The 21,846-nt window shown below is 35.7% G+C and overlaps 1 protein-coding gene across 2 annotated transcripts in view; it reads right to left on the bottom strand.

Moving 5' to 3' along the window:
* GPC5 (glypican 5) overlaps positions 1 to 21,846 on the bottom strand; it is a 1,165,610-nt gene that overhangs the window by 522,139 nt on the left and 621,625 nt on the right. Inside the window, exon 8 of one of the 2 annotated variants that reach the window (XM_072976439.1) lies at positions 6,856 to 6,977. The exons of the other annotated variant lie outside the window; for it this stretch is intronic. Within the exon in view, the coding sequence (XP_072832540.1) occupies positions 6,967 to 6,977 (11 nt within the window). The 3' untranslated portion in view covers positions 6,856 to 6,966. Of the gene's footprint in view, positions 1 to 6,855; positions 6,978 to 21,846 lie in introns of those variants that run through there. 2 annotated transcript variants of the gene reach the window in all.

Below are 21,846 nucleotides of genomic sequence, written 5' to 3'. Positions count from 1 at the left end.
AAATATAGTCTTGGTGGTAGAATCTTTACTGTCAATGAATAAATTAGTATCAAATTTTTGTCTTTGGATGACTTGAAACAGTCTTTCCACGATTCAATACTGAGACGTCGGAACTAAAGGGTCAAAAGACTAGATAACAAAATAAACATATAATCAGTTGCTGGAGCCTATTTTTGTTTTATAGTAAATGGAAAGTGAGACAATCATAAACAAATCATTCAAGTGAAAATGAAAGGATCTGGGTTCGAAATCTAATTTGTCAACAGCTAGTTTTGTGGGGTGAAGTACTTTATTTAGCCTCTTTATAATTCAGCTTCTTCATTTCTAAAATTAAAAAGATGGATTATATAATTTTTAGCCTTCTTTATAGCTCTAACATTTTGTGATTTTTTTTTCCTGTCAATTAAAAACTGAAAGGCATAGGGTCTCTTTTGAAAAGTTGGCAAAAGAAAGTAAGTCTTTAAAAATACACCTTGGAAAATGCTACCATGGGAGACAACAGAATCCTTTTGTCTATTTGTTTTCCTAGAATTGCTACACTAAGTGAAGTAAGCCAGGCAGAGAGAGAAAAACACCATATGATATCACTTGTATGTAGAATTTTAAAAAAAGACACAAATGAACTTATTTACAAGACAGAGACAGACTCATAGGCATAGGAAACAAACTTATTATTACCGAGAGGGTAAAGGAGGGAAGGAGGGATAAACTGGGAGTTAGGGATTCGCAGATCCTAACTACTATATATAAAATAGATAAACAACAAGGTCCTACTGTACAGCACAGGGAATTCTAATCAATACCTTGCAACAGCCTATAGTGAAAAGAATACAAAAGGAGTATATATATCTAAATCACTGTGCTCTACACTAGAAATTAACCCAACATTGTAAATCAAGTATACGTCAATAAAAAATACACGTTGAAAAGTTAAAATAAGATAGAATCTTTTCTGTAATACAAATTTAAGATGATTCAATTGGTGTCATTATTGACGATGGGGAAAAGACTATAACAACTCTAGTCGATTTCAGATTCCCAGACTCCAAGAAACCAATAGAATAAAATGTTAGTTGCTTGAGTTTTACAAATGCTGCACTAAATTTTTAACATATGAGCAGCCGTACTGCCTGTGGCATCTGCGAAAGAAAGGAGATTACCATCTTATTAGAAAATCTTCGGTTCTTAATGGCCGTATTCCCAAGTGTGCTAGTGTGCAATCATTTGTCTATTCTTGTTAGAACATTCGGTGTGAAAACACTGCAGCAAAGTGACAATGCCTCACATATTTTTGAATTATAATTGTACTCTGTAGTAATTGACTGTGTGGTACCCACTCACTTGATTAGCTGTCCATTAGCATATTCTACTACTTACTGCCGTGCTAATCTGTCTGAAGCTATAACCACCAAAGTACCAAACACTATGAAAATGAAAGAAACATGGCATGTCCTGCATGCTAGATACATGTCTAGTGGGAATATTAAGTATGTGATTTAGATAAATTATTACTGCACTGAAAATAAAATGATCACCCTGGCCTCTGGAAATTACATACCTACCAAGACAAAGTCACAGTATTTCCAAACTATCATTTTTAAGATAAAGAAATAACGAGTATCTTTTTACACTTTTCATTCCATCTAGAATCACGTTTGAAACTGACATTTGCCATAATCTAGTCAAAAACCTTTACTCCGTAGTTTACATGACGTCTTATACGTATTTACTTTAATATCTCCGAGAGAGTAAAATTAGTTGGTGATAGAATAAAAATTAGAATATAGGTAATCTGATTATTAGTATAATGATCCTGCTACTCCATAATGTTGTCAAAATGACTTCTATGAAGTAAAATCAGTTTCTTTTACTGTAGTGTTTCACTCACATCAAATACACTGTGATTTGTAAGATTTACTACTATTTTATGCACTATAAAGGAAAAATCCCTGCTAAATAAAATCTGACATGATATCATAATGACAATTCTATATAATTCCATCATTCAAGACTGATGTTCTGAAATTCCTTTCATTCCTTTCAAGGCACCTCGCAGTCTCTCCTAACTTCAGTTGCATTGCACTTGAATCAGCAACAAAGAAAAGCAGAGCTTCATCTATTTGTGGGAATTCTCCTTTTTTAGGTTCCCTAAAATATTTGGGTTTTGCTCTAAAAGAAAAAAATGGAATAGAATTTTTTTCTTCTAATTCTGAATGTTTATACAAACACCAAATGCATGCATCATTGCCCTGTTTCAGTGACTTTCTGCAACCACATTTTTTTTGTTGTTTTAATACTGAGTCATTGTGTGATTCTTTGAAGGTATCTTATATGCCTGTTGGACTCATCACATGTAGTACACAACCATACACATCATTCAACTGAAGTGACAGCGAGCCATTGTGGTTGCCACTTGGCCAACAGCAGTTTAAGACTCCATCCATTCTAAGATTTCATCAAGTGTCAGAAGTGTGACTGAGAACTGATAAAACACCACTCTCAACCATCTGATTCGTCCTTTTAGGTTGTTAAATTTTCATCGTCATCTGTAACATTAATGTCTGCTTCTCTTTGACAATAAAAGGTCGTATCTAATGGCATCTCAAATTTCTGAAGAATAAAGATCGTGAATAACCCAAAGTACGTCAATTCATTAGCATTTGCTTTCACTAGATTTCACAGATGATGTTCAGTACATCCATGATGTAGAGAAGATGAAAGAACAGGAGATGAGGGAAGGCTTACCCTCGTGTGTGTGTGTGTGTGTGTGTGGTGTGTGTGTGTCCCTCTCTCTACCCCTCTCATTCCTTCTGGAAAAATGCATCCTGTATCCTTCATTTTGAAGACACTTCTCTTGCCCTAACCATGAGGTCAGAATAGGAATCGGCATCTTTTTAACAAGACCCTCAGCTCCATAGTTACTGTTATGGATTTAATGATGCCTTCCGACCAAGGCTAGTCCAAACATAGCATCACGTTCCTGGGACCAGATGTGATTCATATAGTTGTGAGCATGTGACCCAACAGGCCAATTAGAATCTTTCCCTCAGGGCTTTTCAAGATGTAGCTGAATATTAGAATTTTGCTTTCCTTTCTGTTTGGAAAGCTATGGGGCTACAAGCCCTGATAATGTTGGAATTCATGATTTTAACCTTGTAGGAAGACAGTCTGAGATAATTTGGTGGACACACAGCAAGAAATGAGGCATCGAGTGAAAAATCCCAACTATTTTAATTCTCTGGTTTCTCTTATTCAGGGTCTTCTACAGTTTATACAAGCCAAATAATCCTCCGTTTTGCTGAAGTATGTTTGAGTTGGATTTCTTGCATTTACACCAAAACTGTATTAACTCTGGCTAATACAGTTATTTAGACAAATAAGTGCTTAGCACATGTTAATGATTAAGGCTAATATAATTATCATTCTTTTGTGTGATGGCAAGTGTCACTTAACCACAGAAAGGAAAAGCACAATATTTTAGGATTCATAGAAGCTAATAAAACTTTCATCAAGGCTGTTTTTTTTTTTTTTTGAGTTGTCTTCTAAACTCATGTTTTAAAAGGAAACATGTGAGCAAAATTTTATTTGGCACTTGAGAAAAGTGAAATGTAAAAGAAAAAAATTAAAATAAATTCAAAGTAACAGAGTCATCCTTCCACAGATTGTAAAATGTAGCCATTCATTCCTTTTGGGTTATGTTATTATAGAATCAACACAAAGTTTGGCCAGAATTATAATTACAATGACTATGTTTCATACTCTCAATGAGAAGACACTGAGCAAAGACTTAGGAAAAATCAAGCGTTTTTCAGTTTGGCATACGGGATCCAAGTAATTCTCAGTTTGCTCTGAAGTGGTGTTAAAAAAAAAACAACAGACTTTTACCTTCACCTACTTTTCTCAAAAGAATTCCTGAGACATAAAGTTATATATACTAGTCTAGAGGGAATTTTGTGGCTTAAAAAAAAAACTATGTTTAAGTTGATGCAGACTAGATCAACACATCTGCCTGAATTTTGAAATAAAACTTCAATCATTCTTTGATATAATCTATTCATCCAGTACAAATGGGCAAATCTCTTGGGTGTACAGAGAGACACCCAGGACAGATCCAATACTAATATTTCCTTAGCAGTGTTAGATTCTTCAGCCTTAAATATTTGCCTATAAAATAGCCAGACATACGAATTGTAGAAATAATAATGATCAACGTTCTCCTTTGAAATTATAGTCTTAACTAATTAAAAGTAGATATTTCATTTCAAACCATTATGAAGCCAACTTTAAAATTTTATAAAAGGAAATATTTTTCACCATTGTATTTTTTTTTCCACATATACGGACAGTTTATTTTATGACGCCGGGGACATTTGTATTTTGGAGCTGAATGAAAAGTCTATTGACTAGTTTACTATGTTACTTTTGTTTAAAATGAAAGGAAGAGTGATGTTAGCATTAATGAATTAAGCCTCCGGATATTTTACATACCTTTGATGCTGGGTGGACTACAGGCTAGAAGCTAGGATTTTGGAGAATATGCAGATCCCTGCAGTGAGACAGAATGATGCCCTTCTCAAAAGCTATTTCTGGCTCTTTGACTAAGTTATGGTCATGTCTTTATTTTTCACAGAGGTGGTCACATATACAGCAATGAGAATCCAATTCTAGAAGGGGTTTTACTACCTAGCTTTAGAATTACCCAGCAGTGTGCTGCTCTCTTCAATTTCTTTTGATCAGGTGTTGATGTAACAGTTGATGGCAAGTTATTTTATCATGGAAGAGAGTCAGACAGCATTTATTGACTCCCCCTGGATGTTAAGCACATTTTAAAATGAAACACAATATATATATATTGACTTTTTAAAACAAAATAAAAAATATATAGTCTATTATCATCCATAAGCCAGCCACCTCTCTGATGTCTTGATTTTAGTATAGAATTAAAGGGACAGGACCTGGTTCACACTCACTGTTTTCCAGCTCATTTTGAGTATGCGGCCATGTCTCCATTTCAGAGATGGACATGTGACTCCAGATCATCAGAAAGAGCTTCTTTGGATCCTTTTATAACTGGAGTTTACCTGCAAAGATTATACCGATGGCCACCCTGAACTAGAAATTAAAATTGATCAGGCCAGTATGTGATCTTTGTCATTAATTCATTAATTCACTGACTTATTTACACATTCATTCACATCAGTCTTTCCCTCATGATGGAAGTAGGAATAATATCTGAGCTAATTAGATAACACACATTTTTGAACTGCCGGTCATCAATCTGGACCTCAGAATCCTGTGGGGACATCATTACCTATCAGTAAAGAAGTCTTCCTGATTACTAAGGAACTGAACTGCCAATGGAGAAATTTTTATTTGGATGCCTCTTATTAATAAAGTCAGTTCTAGGTGCCAGAAATATGGTATAACACAGCACCAGTTAGGCTCCTGAACTCACAGAGGTAACATTTTAGTGGAAAGACACACGTGATAGACAAACACATAATATAATAAATAAGCAAACATAATGAGGCATCTTTGGATCGGGGATAAGTTCTCTAGCGTAAAATAATAGGGTGTTAAGATAATGAGGGATGGCTGACCTCTTCAGAGAAAGTCAGGTGATTTCTTGGTGAAGGTGATATTTGACCAAAGACTGAAAAGATGAAAAGGAGTCTCAGGTCCAAATGGCCAGGCATCACGGTTTTAGGAAGGGAGAAAGAGCAAGCGCAAGGGCTTTGAGGTAAGGATTTCTTTGGCACCTTGAGGAGCCAAAGGAGGCCATGTGGCTACAATGTCACGCGGTAGGTCAGAACAGAAGAAGTAAAAGTGGCAGATCGTCACAGAGTCCTGCAGGAGACAGATATCTGGATTTTATTTTAAGAGATATGAGGGGGTCCTAGATGCGATCTGAACAATAATATGATATTTCTATATAAATCATATTTTCCAACTTTCCTCTGACTGCCTATCACCTTTTTTTCTAAGAAAAATATTTCATCTTTTACTATGAAAATTAAGACAGGCAGCAAAAGCAAACGATTCTGCAGTTTTCAAAAGATATTTTCTTGGAGGGGGAGCACGGACACCTGCATGGAGATAAACTGGAACTACAGAACCGAGGTGTATAAAAACACTACAGCAGGCTAGGATTTTATACAGGCTTTAATTAAAATGACTGATGTTGAAAATACAATTTACCATAAATCTGACAAAGCAACACATACGTCTGAAACAAAAACAGACTCTTTATAAAAAATGATGCACGTGATGTCAGTAAAACCCATCACGAAGAGGCACCCATCCAGGCTGATGAGGTCAGACAGCCTCACCACTGCTGGTCACACCACATCACGACGTCCTACTGTGGACATGACATTCGTATTTATATATATGCAGTTCCTTTTCTGAATACTATGGTATTCCAAATGTACTGTGCTTTTGGTACTCCCCAATTTCAAGTTCACAAGTATGAAGTCTATATGAAAGTGACTAGCTTTGGGAGTTTAATTTATTGTTTCATGTCCTTGGAACCTCAGAGCAGGGAACCTGTGAGTGAAGAAGTGAAGACGAGGCTTATTAAGCGTGTCAGGAGGGATCTGTGAGTGGAGGGGCTTTACTGAGCTTTTGGCATCAAAGAAAAATGACCAGCGCTGCTCTCCCCACCCCCCCACCACTGTCTTCAGTGCCACGCCCTCCCCTCATCGCCAGAGCTCACTCACCATCAGTTGTACAGTTGTTTCCACTGTACGGATTTCAGGATCTTAGCAATTCCTGCACAGCAGTCCCACCCAAAGAAACATGACTGTAATGTAGGATCATGTCACGCGCGACATCGCATGTTTTACTATGTGCGGACAGAATGGGGAATACGCCGCTTTGACCCACTGCCTGGCAGCTGCATGCGTCCCTCTTTGTGCTTTGTTTATCGGAAAGACGAGCTGCTGTTGACGTTGAACGTTCTCCCAGTTACCCTGGGTCTGAGGGGGATAAGGAGAGAAAGGGCAGAGTTACAGCTTTGATGCTGGCATGTTAGAAAGCCGAAAACAGAATAGCTTAGCAGCTACAGAAATGTTGCCTTTGGATCGCGAACAGAAGGGCCGCAGCAAAAGTTTTACAAACAAAAGTGAAATTTCTTCAAGACTTCATGCCTAACATCTTTCGTGAGTCCAGTTAGTTCTTAATAAAGTCTTCAGTGGGAGACTAACTCGAAGATTGTATTTTAGGACGGATGACATACAGAACAATAAAAAGCTAACCAAACCTCTACTTCTCCCTCTTAAAATCACTGAAATTCAAGTTTTAAACACATATATTTTTATATTAAGTGCTTTTGCACATGGAAATCTTCATTTCTATTCCTATTGCTGTATAGAAGAAAGTACATGTCTTAAATTAAATATTACCACATGAATTAAATGCTATAAAAATATCAGGAGCCATTAGCATAAATGGTGGCAAACTGATATTGACATTTAAAAATTTTAGACAAACTATTTAATAATAGATACTTAATACTTTATTCTATAGGATATTACACAATATTACTTTCACAGGATGGAATACATCTTTGTTTCTAATAAATTTGACACATAGAGAAATAAATTTAGAAGATCTTATCAATGAAAAGCAAAATGACTTCTTCTCTAGTTCCCTCCTAAGCTTCCCTTTCTCCTGCCCGACTTGTGCTCTCAGCCTCTGGAAGGCTCAGAATTTCTGGCTGATGGATCTGTGCACAGGCTCCGCCCTCCTCACCAAGTGCTCATACTCTCCATAAGCCTGTATTCATTCTTTTTCATTGCTGTTTTTGTTTTTGTTTTATTTTATTTTATTTTAATTGAAGTATAGTTAGTTACATGTCAATTTCTGACATACAGCATAATGTCCCAGTCATGTGTGTGTGTATGTGTATATATATATATACACACACATATATATACGTACGTTTGTTTTCATGTTTTTTCATTGAAGGTTATTACAAGATATTGAATGTAGTCCCCTGTGCTGTACAGAATAAATGTGTTTTTTTAAATCTATTTTTACATATAGTGTTTAATATTTGTAAATTTCAAACTCCTTAATTTATCCCTTCCTCCCACCCTTTCCTCCCAGTAACCATAAGATTGTTTACTAAGAGCCAACAATCCCACTGCTGGACATATACTCAGAGGGAACTCTAATTGGTAAAGACTTCTGCACCCCAATGTTCACAGCAGAACATTTTACCATAACTAAGACATGGAAACAACCTAAATGTCTATTGACAGATAACTGAATAAAGAAGTTATGGTATATTTACACAATGGAATACTACTCAGGCATAAAAAAGAATAAAATAATGCCATTTGCAGCAACATAGATGGACCTGAAGATTGTCATTCTAAGTGAAGTAAGCCACAATGAGAATGAAAAATACCATATGATATCACTTATATGTAGAATCTAAAACAAAAAAAGAAAGAAAAGAAAAAAGAAGACACTAATGAACTCATCTACAAAACAGAAACCGACCCGTGTTCATTCTTCAGATCATGTCCAGAGTCCCTTTCTGAGTCCAAGCCCAGTGAGTCCATAATCAATGCATGCTGAGTGGCTGAACTGATGAATCAATGAAATCCTGGCATAAACTCAGTGGCCAGGAAAACTTTTTGAAGGCAAATGAAATAATTTGTATGAAATATTTTAATAGTTTATTCTAAACGGAGTATCATTCGCAATTTGTGACTCAGGGGTTGTTCATTGAAACTTTCTTTTCAGAGTTATGGGAGTTTCTGTTGGCCTGACAGCCTTCCCTCTCACCTCAGGTCATGATCCTACACCAGTTGCTTTTTCTTGTGCTTGACCTTTCTTCTCCGCAGCTCCCGACACACATGCACAGTGGCAGTGTGAACATCTAAGCGGGAATGCAGTGCACCTATTAAAGGCGGTGGATTTGGCCTCAAACAGATTTGGATTTGAATCCTCAATTTGAAACACTCTCCCTACAGCAGGAGCAAGGTAATATTCGTTTCTTTATTTGGGGCCAATACACTCCTAACTCAAAGGTTTATTTTAAAGATTAAATAATGAATATGAACCTAATAAATATAACACATTTTGCATAGTGCCTGACAATTCTTTTCTACTCGTCTTCTGAAATACCTTTAGGCATACCTCATTTCACTGCATTGGCAGATATTCTGTTTTTTCATAAATCACAGGTTTGTGGCAACCCTGCATTGTCAGATGATGGTTAGCATTTTTCACCAGTGGAGAATTTTTTAAAGAAGGTATGCACATTGTCCTTTTGGACAGAATGTGATTGCATACTTAGTAGACTACAGGATAGTGTAAACATAACTTTTATACGACATGCACTGGGAGACAAAAACGTCAGCTGACTCACCTTACTGCGGTGCTCGCTTCATTGTGCTGGTCTGGACCCAAATCCAAAATACCTCCAAGGTGTGCCTGTTCTAGGTACTGTTTATGTCCTGTCTTGTTAGACTTTCATTTTAGGCACTAAGCGTGCACAACACTGAATTTCAAAACACACACACACACATTTCACATCTGCCTATAGACTATAGCTCAGAAATATTTTAGCATACAAGAAAATGCATCGACATAACTTAGTATCAAACTATATTGCAATACTGATTTATATTGAAGGGCCACGCAATGTTATGACTCAATTTTCATATGCATTTTCAGTTCTTATGTTTTTTAATTCGTGCCTTCCTGAATTGTCCTTAATGCAGTACCAATCTCCACACATTTATAGCAAAGAGCCTTACCAGATGGCTAATGCTTCTCTGATTTAAGGTTTAGAATTTTCAGTGATAATTATCGTAAGATAAACTTATTTTTTCTGATACCAGAACTCTTTGGATTTGTGCCCCTTTAGCTGTCCATCATGACCCTCAAATACTTTTCTTCTCACTCTACAGCAGATGATGAGGAAATGGCCCTCAAGTCCACATTGTTGGAGAAAGACCATTAGAAGAGCGCTCTAGCAGGCAAGCCAACGTTAGGTCAGAAAAAGTCTCATATATGCCCTCTGCTAACCCCTTTTCACACTTGAGCTTTACTTTTTCCTATTCTCTTCTCAAATGCGTCCTTGCATTACCATACCATCACGTGTACCCAAGGGCTACAACTGTGTGAATGAAAATACTGCAACCACATCAGTAAACAAAGAACGCTGAAACCAAGTCATCAGCCGCTGCTGCTGCCACCCCCCAGGGAAGACAAGCCGGCAGCCTGGCCTCTGCAGCTACTCACAGTGGTGAACCCTGAGGGGACTCAGAATAAGAAAGGACAGGATGGCCCTAGATAGCTAGGTGCTTGTCGAAGGAATGAATAGAATGAGCCCAAATGTTTGCTTCCTCCCATACACAGAAAAGCACTAAATTCTTCAACTTAAGATGCCTGGGTTTTCTTCAGATAACAAGCAATCTTTTATTACTCCAACAACCTGGTCTTTGTGGTAAAGCTCCTATATATCCTAGCTCCTCCCCTACCTCTTTGGAGCAGCCCCTCAGAGCCATCTGAGAGGCTGACATCCTGGCTTGAGTCATCCCGCCAGATAAAACTAACTCTTAACTTTTAGGCTGCACATTTATTTCAGTCGACAACAGCAAACTGATTTCTAAATGTGAAGGACACATTTCCAGCTATGAGCACTATGCAGTGTCTGAACGAGGATGCAGTTTTTCAGTAAGAAAAAAGTGCAAAAGCATCGTATGGCAAGCTTGAGGCAGCGGGATGAGTCTTGAACTTGGAACCGTGGGATTTCTGGGCCCCTTTAATTTGCTCAGGGACTTAGAAGGCTTGTTTTAACTTCTTGTTTCCCTCACCTGCAAATAACGAATCCTCCTATCTAACCCACAGTGACAGGATGAGGATTAAACCCGTCTCTAGGCGGGAAAGCCCACCAGACACATCTCACGTTGCCTGGACCCACGATGCACTGCCTGGAGGTGGCTGAACACAGCTCCTCCTCTGGAGATATTGGTGATTTCCATCTCAACTGCACAGGATGAGGTGGGGGAATTCAGCCAAGTGCTTAACTCTCAGTTTTTTTTTTTTTAATTGTAAAATGATCATTATCTCTACTTTACAGGTTGTTATGAGGGTAAATTGGCACAAAGAAGTAACAGTACTTAGATGGGCTCAATAAACCATAGTTACCTATAGATGAAGGCTGGGAAAGAGACTGAAAGTAAGCATCTTGTTGCTGAAATATTTTCAGCCCCAATTAAGCCTCGATACTGAAAATCATTAGGTAAATATCCAGGTTTGTAATTAAATTTGGCTTATAATTTATTTATTCTAGAGTCTAGCTTGCTGAATATAAAATTTTAATTTGAAGAATTAATATCTTAATAAAACTATAAAGTCATAAATATTCAAATGCTTCACATGTTGTTCATGGCCTAAGTAAATATTTATGATCAGAGTAGACATAATATGCCTGCATGGCGGCTACTGGCAATATGTACATTTAAATAATACATCTTAATGAGGATGTACCATGGTGCTAGCTGAACAGGGCATGGCTGTCACTGTTTCTCCTGAACACCGATGGATGGGAGAAAGGTGAAACTGGAGCAGGGATGTCATAGTCAGAACCGTAGGGCTTTGTTCCCGGGGTCTCTCTCTCTCACACACACACATACACACACACACACACACACACACACAGGTGGTCAGAAACTAACAGTGCATTCAACAAAGGCAGTCTAAAGACCACACTTAGAATGAAGTGTAAATGCAGTCAGCCCTCTGTATGTGCAATTCTACATCTGCATATTCAACCAACCTCAGATCAAAAATATATTTTAAAAATTCCAGGAAGTTCCAAAAAGTAGAACTTGAATTTGCTGTGTAGCTGGCAACTGCTTGCATTGCACTTACATTGTATTAGGTACTATAAGCAAACTAGAGATGACTTAAAGTATGTGGGAGGCTGTGTACAGGTTCTGAGAAAATACTGTGCTATTTGACATGAAGACTTGGGCATCAGTAGATTTTGGTATCTTGAGGGGCTGGGGGGCTGGGTCCTAGAAGCAAGGAAGCAACTCCCTGAAGATACCAAAAGATGGCTCTGTTTCCCAATACTGACTAAGAACCTCATCATGAAAGTACTAACATTTCTCCAAAGCAGACATGCAGACGGCCACCAGGCACATGAAAGGATGCTCAACATCGCTAATTATTAGAGAAATGCAAATCAAAACTACAGTGAGGTATTACCTCACACCTGTCAGAATGGCCATCACCCAAAAGTCTACAAATAATAAATGCTGGAGACGGTGTGGAGAAAAAGGAACCCTCCTACACTGCTGGTGGGAATGTAAACTGGTACAGCCATTATGGAAAACAATATGGAGGTTCCTTAAAATCTAAAAATAGTTACCATATGATCCAGCAATCCCACTCCTGGGCATATACCCAGAGAAAATTCTAACTGAAAAGACACACTCAACCCAATGTTCATAGCAGCACTATTTACAATAGCCAAGGCATGGAAACAACCTAAATGTCTATTGACAGATAACTGGATAAAGAAGATGATGTAATACACACACATGCACAATGGAATGACTACTACTCAGCCATAAAACAGGAGTGAAATAATGCCATTTGCAGCAACAGAGATGGACCTAGAGATTATCGTGGTAAGTGAAGTAGGTCAGAGAAAGACAAGTATCCTATGAGATCATTTATATGTGGAATCTAAAAAGAAGGATACAAATTAACTTATTTACAAAACAGAAACAGACCCACAGACATATGAAACAAATTTACGATTACCAAAGGGGAAAGGGGTGGGATAAATTAGGAGTCTGGTATTAGCAGATACAAATTACTATATACAAAATAGATAAACAACAAGGACTACTGTATAGCACAGGGGACTATATTCAATATCTTGCAATAACCTATAATGGAAAACAATCTGAAAAAGAATAGATATGTACAACTGAATCCCTTTGCTGTACATCTCAAACACTGTGAATCAAATATACTTCAATAAATTTCAAAGAATATATATTTTAAAAGTACTAATGTAAGGAAATTGGCATTCTCCCTCCTTCCATCCTCCTGTTCTTCTTTCCTTTCACTCCTCTAATGAAGGTACATTAAATTTCTGCTTGAGTTTCTGCTGTACGTTCATCATTGTGTTAAACGTTGGAAATTCAAAAGGAATGTGAGTCTCAACTTTAAGACACTCACGGTCTGGCAGGATGAACTAGATAATAAAAATAGAGTGAATCGTTGTTACCTGCGCGATTTAAAGCTAGATAGTCTACAAAGGGACCACAAAGGATGAAGCAGTTAATCTTCCTGGGCAGTAAAAAGCTCCCTAAACAGAAGGTAGTGGAGTATCACTTCCGTGCAGCAGAAGTGTCAGAAAGAGGAGCCTCTGGGGCAGAAGTGAACAAGGATCGCCCCTTACATCCCTCTTAAAGGCCATCACCAGCTCCTCAGAGTTGCAGCAGTAGTCTGTCTACACCGCTGCTGCAGTAGCTCATTTAGCATGAGAATGAAATGGTGTGAAGCTCCGTTTCAGAGATTAAATACAACCATTCTTAAGACGGATTTTATCATGTTGATGGAATCCATAGTTAAAACACCCCCTCTTATCTGTTATCCAACACAGGAAAATGTACTGTGTAGATCTTCCTTTACGATTAGTTACATATATATCATAAAATAAACACAAGCTATTGTATCATGGTACTCTAGATATTGAGTCCAGAATTTGAATTTTCAGTCATATAAGAATAAATATGCTACTTTGAGTCCATCTTAAATGATGAACCAGGAAACTTTGTTAATTTTAACAGAAAAAGGAAGTGTATTATTTCAATATAGAAATGTGTAGGAAGATACAAAATTAATAGTATTCTTTAAACTTCTACAGGAGCACAATATTCAATATATTTTAATAAGTCCTCAATAAAATTTCATGATTATAGTGTCAGCTAAACTTATTTCTGGTTTCAAAAAAATACTAATGGAAAATGTATGTGCTTGTCATGCAAACATAAAGTTATTTGTTGAAAAATATATTCTACATTTCAGTAATCAGCAATCCCATGCCTGAACATAAAATAAAATTAATCTAGAATAAAAGCTTTTTTATCATTCCCAAGTCAACTAAAATTAATGAACACTAGTCTCTCCTATAGACATCTAATTTTATAATTATCAAATGCTGCCAATAAAAACTATTTTCCCTCCACTTTCAAAATTAAAAATAAACTAATTGGTGAATTTTTTTTATCATTTTTAAGATAATTAGAAAAAAGACATGTCAAGAAAGGGATGACCACTAAAATTATGCACTGTTACATTTACTTATTAAATCTATTCCATGACATTTTAACTATTTCTTTAAACAATGAGCTCCCTATGTCTTTTTACTTTTTTGGCTTTTATTTTATATCATCATTGTTGTGCACTTAGTGACTATGAAACAACTTAGCAAAAATCAAAGGTACAAAGTAAATACGTACATAAAGGTTTTTTTCATTCTTTCTCTCTCTTTTCCTTTATTTTTTGTCTCATTAGTTGCCATTTTTACTCCCAACTCTGACATTAAGTGAGGGCTTGTTCAAAGCTGTGCTTTTAGCATAGTTGTTCCTCCTACTGTATTTCTTTAAAGATAATCAATTTGAGCCTCTTTTAGCTGTCAATAGGTCTTTCCAACCGCCTTTCTTTCCTTCTGCCGTCAGCAAATGATAACCTTTAGCGCTACAAGGAATCTACCCAAACTGACCCGAGGCTGCGCAGGGCGGTGGGAGGGGGGAGGAATCAGGCTTTGGTTCTTTTTTATGCTACCAGTAATTTTAAAAAGCCCTGTTCTCTCCACGGAGAGCCTCCAGCAGCAATGATTAACTGATACGTTTACTTTCATGAAGCTGAGGTGGGGGAGAGGAGAAAACTGATGCCAAAGTGGGTACCCAGACCACAGTGTGAGTGAGTGGTTTAAAAACACTGGTGACATGTTTGCGGGAAAAGGAAAATAAACAGAGTTGGCCACATCATTTGGTTAGAAAGAGAAAAAAAAAATCTTGAGGGGAGTGAAGAAGACTATTTCACATTTAGTCATAATGTTCTTTACATGAGTAATTAAGTCTGAGAATATTGTACTGAACAACGATGATAGAAATTAATAGGTTCTAAATGAAGCATTTTCCTTTTATTCTCAACAGCTGTTCATTTTTACTTAGTGTGCACATCTTTCCCCAAAAAGACAAAAGTAAAATCAGTCTTTAGGAAATCGATCACATGCGTCTCATTATTTCAAACATAATGTTCTAAACCCCAGCTTCTTTCTGGATGGAGAATAATCTCTTCACTGCACCCGCCTCAGAATGTCGTCAATGAGGAGCGCAGTGCCACCTTCTGGTAGAGAGGGGGATCGCTTCTCCTTGTCCAGAGGGTTACCTGGAACATGGGGATCCAATTTTGGAAATGTCATCATGTAAATAAACGGTATTCTCAGGAATTTACTTCATTCGCCTTATTATAACAGCATGATTTGTTGAAAGTTAGTCCACTGATAACATAATTTGATGTAACGATAAGGTTATTTTTTAGTTTCCTTTCAATAGTAAGCAAGCACTGTGTCAAACGCAACAAGCCTTGATTTTATGTTACAAGATAGCAAATGAGTAATTTGTTTTTAAAAATGTACCAGGCAAAGGAATATAACTTTCAAGATGCAATAAACATGAGAGCCCACTCTCATTCTATTTTAATGGTGCATGGGTTACTTTATCTTGGTGTGGGTGTGACTTACGCACTTAAACACAGATTAAATGGATGATTTTCGTAATGCTGTGCGAACAATTTCAGAAGTACATTTTTATATAATTTGTGCATAATGATTTTCCTTTGACACACGCTTATAACTATATTACTTCAATCAGTCCTCATAAAAACCAATAAAGCTATTTATTACAGATGAGGAACTGAGCTCTGAATTGAGCTCTAAGTGGACAAGTCTCTAGATGATGCAGTGAATAGTGAATCAGAACTCAAATCCGGGATTCCTATTTCAATTTTGATGTTTTCCACAAAGAAATACTTCACTGAATGTCTGAAAATTGTTCTGCACCAGAAACTAAAGCTTTATTTTTCTTAAGCTTTCCTAAGCATTCACATCTACTTCCCATGCCAAAAATATTCAACCGGTTAACTACTAGCAAATATACTGTATTCAATTATAGCAACCTATACATTACATAATACATATCTCAGTAAAAATTTACCTATTATATATAATGTATGACACATTATATAACAAAAGCCTATATAATTGCTACTAACAGATTTAGAGAGACTGATAAAACTTTAACTCAGTTTTTCCTTGCATTTTCAGGATACTATACTCTATCCAATGGTAATGGCAATACATCTTTGAATATTCAGATAATGTTAAGATTTTTACCAAATTTCACAGCTTATGGGCTAAAAATACCAAAATACTTATTAGGGATTCATACTCACAACTTCTTGATTTTAAATGATTAAAAATTATAAAATTTATATAAAAATTCAAAAGATAATTTTCTAAGTATTCGTATTCATTAACTATATAGTTGTATAGAATATTATAATTATATTATTTATATTATAAATACATTATTTTATAAAATCTACCAGAATCTTTTCTTTAAAAGGTCAATTTTCTAGCTATATTATCTTCAGAAGCAACTTTGTTAGATCTGGGTTTTTGGAATATAACTTCCTTTGAGTCCCCTATTTTGCATTAATTTTTCAGCAGTGTCTGATTACATTTAACCTTAGGTTAATATTTTATTACTGCTCAAAGCTCTGTTATTCTTTTTCTCTGAATAGTTCTCATTAATTGAATCACTATTAGCATTCAGAATTTATATATTTTTGAGCTGAAAATATTAAGTTATAAAATGAAAATAATACAGTGCTTGCTTTATTTACTCTTCAGAGTTCATGAGATCCTAATAATATTTGCGTCTTATCATTATTAGTAAACTAATTACATTGGTAATCAATCAGGATATCATAATTTGGTTACAGCATAGTAGTATAAGTTAACTGACAATGATACAGAATAATTTTCAAACTCAAAATGTGGGGCAAGTTGGAGTTATACTATTTCATGTTTTGTTTCTTTTTAAGCAGAGTTAACTTTATTTTATTAAACAGAAATCATCAGAAAATTTGCCAGTTTGATGAACTCAGATCTAAAGAGCCTTATTTTGTAAAGTTGTAAAAATAATGCATTTCTTATCATTGGGGTGAAGTTAGGCATTTATTTTTAAAATTTTTATAAATATGCTTTTCAATCAACATAAGTTAACAATTTTATTTCTTTTTCCAGAGAAATGAGGCATGGTCCCTAGCTGTCCACAACGCTGTGAAAATACGTCTTACTAAGTTTAACAGAACTGATACTAATATTGCACGCTGTGGATAAGGTAAGTGATGCTTATTCTTACACTACCTTGGAGAGCAAAATTATTCTGCACTCACTTTCACACATAGTACCAACTTAAAAGGAAAAATGTCCATGCACTTACTAAGGAGACAATAAAATTGAATATTATGTTTTATCCCACCACTTCTGGCCGACTAAAGCTAATAAAGGATCAGGAATGTTGAATGAACCTGGCATGCCAGACACTTTCTGTACCAAACTAAGAACTGTCTTCCAACCAATGAACAATGGGATTTGATGCAACCAACTGTATACAGACCTATGAATTCATTCTGTCCTATTGCAAGTTTCCAATACTTAATTTATAAAATTACTATAAATGCCTCTTTTTTTGAGCATAACAATGTTTAACTGTGGTTTATTAAGTGAATGCTTAAAAGTATTCAACATTAAGTTCAATTAACTTCACATTAATGTTCATAAAAACATTATTAGCAATTCTTAAATATTTAAATCAACCAATTTGAAGTACAGAAGGCTTGTTCTTAAAAAGCTCTTTTGAGGCGACATGAAAAAAGTCTGTAGCTTGAGTCCAGGTCTCTAACACTCACTGTAACATCACTGGTGAAGTCACATGAGCCAACTTGAAGGTTGAGATTCCTTCCTGATCCTGCCAGATTCCTCACAGTGTGACCCAGGGCAAGAGCAGTAATAACCACCAACATGTCCTGCACTTGTAATGGGTACACAAGCAAGCAATGAAAAAAATCTTGATTTTTCACCATTAGCAAATTACTGAGTGGATGTCTTCATTGGTGTGTGTTCCCTTGCCTGGCATGTGAACAGACTTGATTTTGTAAATTTCTTTGTTTAGTTCTGGTGGCTTGGTTGCATTAAAATCAACGTGTGTGCAGTTTCACATTGATTACCAGGAAAAGAATAAACAAAGATATAATGTTTTAGAATCAGAAGGCACCTTAGAAATCATAGACACCCTCATAATAATATGTTAAACTAAGGTGATTTAAAAGCTCTCCCATTAAATTCACCTAGATATGTGTAGCAAAGATAACACAAAACTATTTTAAATGCATAGCTGAATTTTCAACAAAAAATAATCCCCATGTTTCCTAAAAGAAGAAGGGATTTAAATCTAGGACAAGAAATGTTTAATCTATCACTAAGGCTGCCCTGGGTGTTGAGGATATGAGTGGGGGATAATTCTTGGCTACTTAAGGGCTCAGTTTTAGTGCAAAGACAGAAGCTGAAGCCTTAGGTCTGAGGAGGAAGCAGGATGTGGAAAATAAAAACATTCCACAAGTTTTGGACCCTCAAGGAGCTGCATTAGCAAAGGTCTTTGAAAAATCCACCCACTGGCACATGGAGAAGTCAAAAAGTTTTCTGTGTTCTCTTGGGCTCTGGAGAATTTTTTTTCCCTGAGATTTTGAAGGAGAGTAAATCTTCAACTAAGGCAGTTTTGATGTTCAAATTTATACTATATGTGTGTGTGTGTGTGTATATATATAAATGGGAGATTTCCCATGAAGTCTTGGAATAAGTTAACATAATCATTATGCACTGTCTCATACTAAAGGCATTCTCAAAGGAAAAAGAAAAGCCCAACCAAAGATGAGTTTGCAATAAAAATAATATACTACAAATACAAGACAGCACAAAAAGTGAAAAAGCAAGATCAGGGCTACAGAATGGGAGATAACAAAATGGTAATACGATAAACAATATAAAATAGGTTTCTTAACAATGAGTAAGATGGAAATTTTATAAATTATTTTAAAAATAAATACAGGACAGAAATAGACTCATGGACAGAGAATACAGACTTGTGGTTACCAGGGGGGTGGAGGGTGGGAAGGGATAGACTGGGATTTTAAAATTGTAGAATAGATAAACAAGATTACACTGTATAGCACAGGGAAATATAAAAATATATATATATATAATATAATTTAAATTAATAGCATCAGTAGTTGGATTAAAACACCATGTAAAGGCAGGGTCAAAGAGAAAATTAGTAAACTGAATAATATACATGAGGAAATTATCCAGAATGTATCATGTTATTTTAAAAAGATGATACTTCTCATAGTGACTAAAATCATAAGATACCTACAAACAAATAACAAAGTATGTCTCTGACGTATATGAAAAACATCATAATATTTTACTGAAGACCATAAAGTTAGGCCTAAGTAAGTGAGGAAACATACCATATTTATGTTTGGGGGAATTAATGTTATAAACAAATGGTATGACTCCTCAATTACTCTACAAATTAATTGCAATGCAAATAAAATTTCTGACACTGTTTCCTCATGTTTTGATCTTAAAATTCATATGTTATCCAAAATTGCCAATAATATTAAAAAAAAAGAAAAGAGGATGAACCCTGTTATATATTATTTTTTTAAACACAGTAATTTAAAAAGTATTCTATTGGTGCAAGTTAAATGGTTCAGCTAAAGAATGATATGCACTTATAAGAGACTAATACATAATGAAAGAAAAGCTGTAAGTCTGAAAGAAAATAATAGATAAATTAATGAGTGGTGCTGAGACCATGAACAGCTATAAGAAAAAAGAAAAAAAAAAGGAATTCTGTTTAATCACAGTCAAATACATTAATTCTAATTAGCTGAAAGATCTAATGTAAATATCATTTTTAGGGAAAATTTAATAAATCATAGAAGGACATTTTTATGACAGAGTAATGAAAAAATGTGACAAAGATATATGTCATGGAGGAAATGATTAATACATTTAAACTAACTTAAAACAAAAATCCATGTCTGAAAATAAAACCACATTTCTTTAAAAAAGATACTAAGAAAAAAAAAAGATACTAAGAGATATGCCTCTGATCAGGAGTAAATATATTCAAGTCATATAACACAAAATAATAGTATCCATAATACACAGGGAACTATAATAATTAGTAGAAAAATGAAAAATACATAAAGACAAGAGGTTGAGATATGAATAAACTTAATGAGATGATGCTCAACTTCAGTACTATTTTTAAAAATGCAAAGCAACATAAAAATGAGATATCTTAAATCTATTTTAACTCATTTTGACAGTTAATTCTGATAATATCAAGTGATGTCCAAAATATGCAAATATTTGTTCCTGGTAGAAGTGTGAGTCAGCAGAAGCCCTCTGGATGGTAATTAAAAAACGTTATACTCATTATCATCTACCTTAAACTTGCTGCAACGTAAACGGAAAAAGGGGCATGTTCAAGAATTCCTTATAAAAGGGAAAACATGGAGGGAAATTTAGAACATTCAGGTTTATCTGAACACTATTGAGATAAAGGATCCTATAGCATATATATAGACAAGAGTAAGTAACGAAAGCATAGTGTTGCAAGTGACATGTAATAATGATAGCAATTATGTAAACTTCGAAAGAAAAATAGGTTTATGTATGCAGCATGGCTTATATGCAGTAAAAAAAAAAAATCAGCGTCACGGGAAAGATGTACAACTGCACGTAAGAGGCTACTTCGTGAGAATACGAAGACAAGAAGTAGAACTTCAGCGGTAGATGCTGATTGTGCTTCTTAAAAAGCCAGAGAGAGAGAAAGCAACCTTGGAAGAAAAGAAATTAACATTAACTTCTACATACCCCAATTCTGGGTATTCAATTATTTTCTGTGCTTTTTTTGTGTTTGAAGTATTTCATAGTTGAGATGTTGAAGACTAAGAGATGAAAGAAAGGACAAAAAAGGTTCTAAAGACCATCTTCTCATTTTAGAGAGAAGTAGATGAAATTTAGAGAAGGAAGAATATGCCTGGTTGTACAGCAAGAAAGAGGACAGTCTGGAACCAGAACCCAGACCAGGAAAACGGCCCCGCTGTTTACAGAGTGGAATGCCATCCGTAGTGGTGGGCATTTTCTGTCTCCAAGTTTCAAATCACAGTTAGGGAACTGTCAGTGCCATAGGTCAATGACCTAATGTGATGGTCTTTAAACTCTCTTCCGGGGAACACCCACTTTCTTCAACGGGTTCCCTAACAGATTTGAATTTCATCCACAACTACCTACTCACCCATATAAAGGTAGACACTATGTTGGATATTTGGTAAACACTCCAGAGCCAAAAACAGTGATGTCAAACTCTCACATCCTTTCATGAGGTACTTCACGTCCCGCAAGACATAATAAGTGATTATGAACCTGATTCCACTCCGTAAGGAATGAAAGAGGCTGAGAGGAAAGACGTTTCAGGGAGGTTGCCATGTATATGCTTTAACAACCAAGACAACCAGCCAAATGTGTGGCAAGAGGTCCATCTATAGAGTACAGAGCTTGAGGAATGTAGAAGTTAGTATTTTATTGATTCCTGAAAAGTCTAAAGGATAGAGTGGCACTGTCCAAGAGAAATACAATACAAGATATTATGCATT

Source organism: Vicugna pacos, chromosome 14 (genome assembly GCF_048564905.1).
Source record: "Vicugna pacos chromosome 14, VicPac4, whole genome shotgun sequence".
Classification (NCBI taxonomy): domain Eukaryota; kingdom Metazoa; phylum Chordata; class Mammalia; order Artiodactyla; family Camelidae; genus Vicugna; species Vicugna pacos.
Note: the sequence above shows the minus strand (reverse complement) of the source record. Positions and strands in the feature narration are given on the sequence as shown.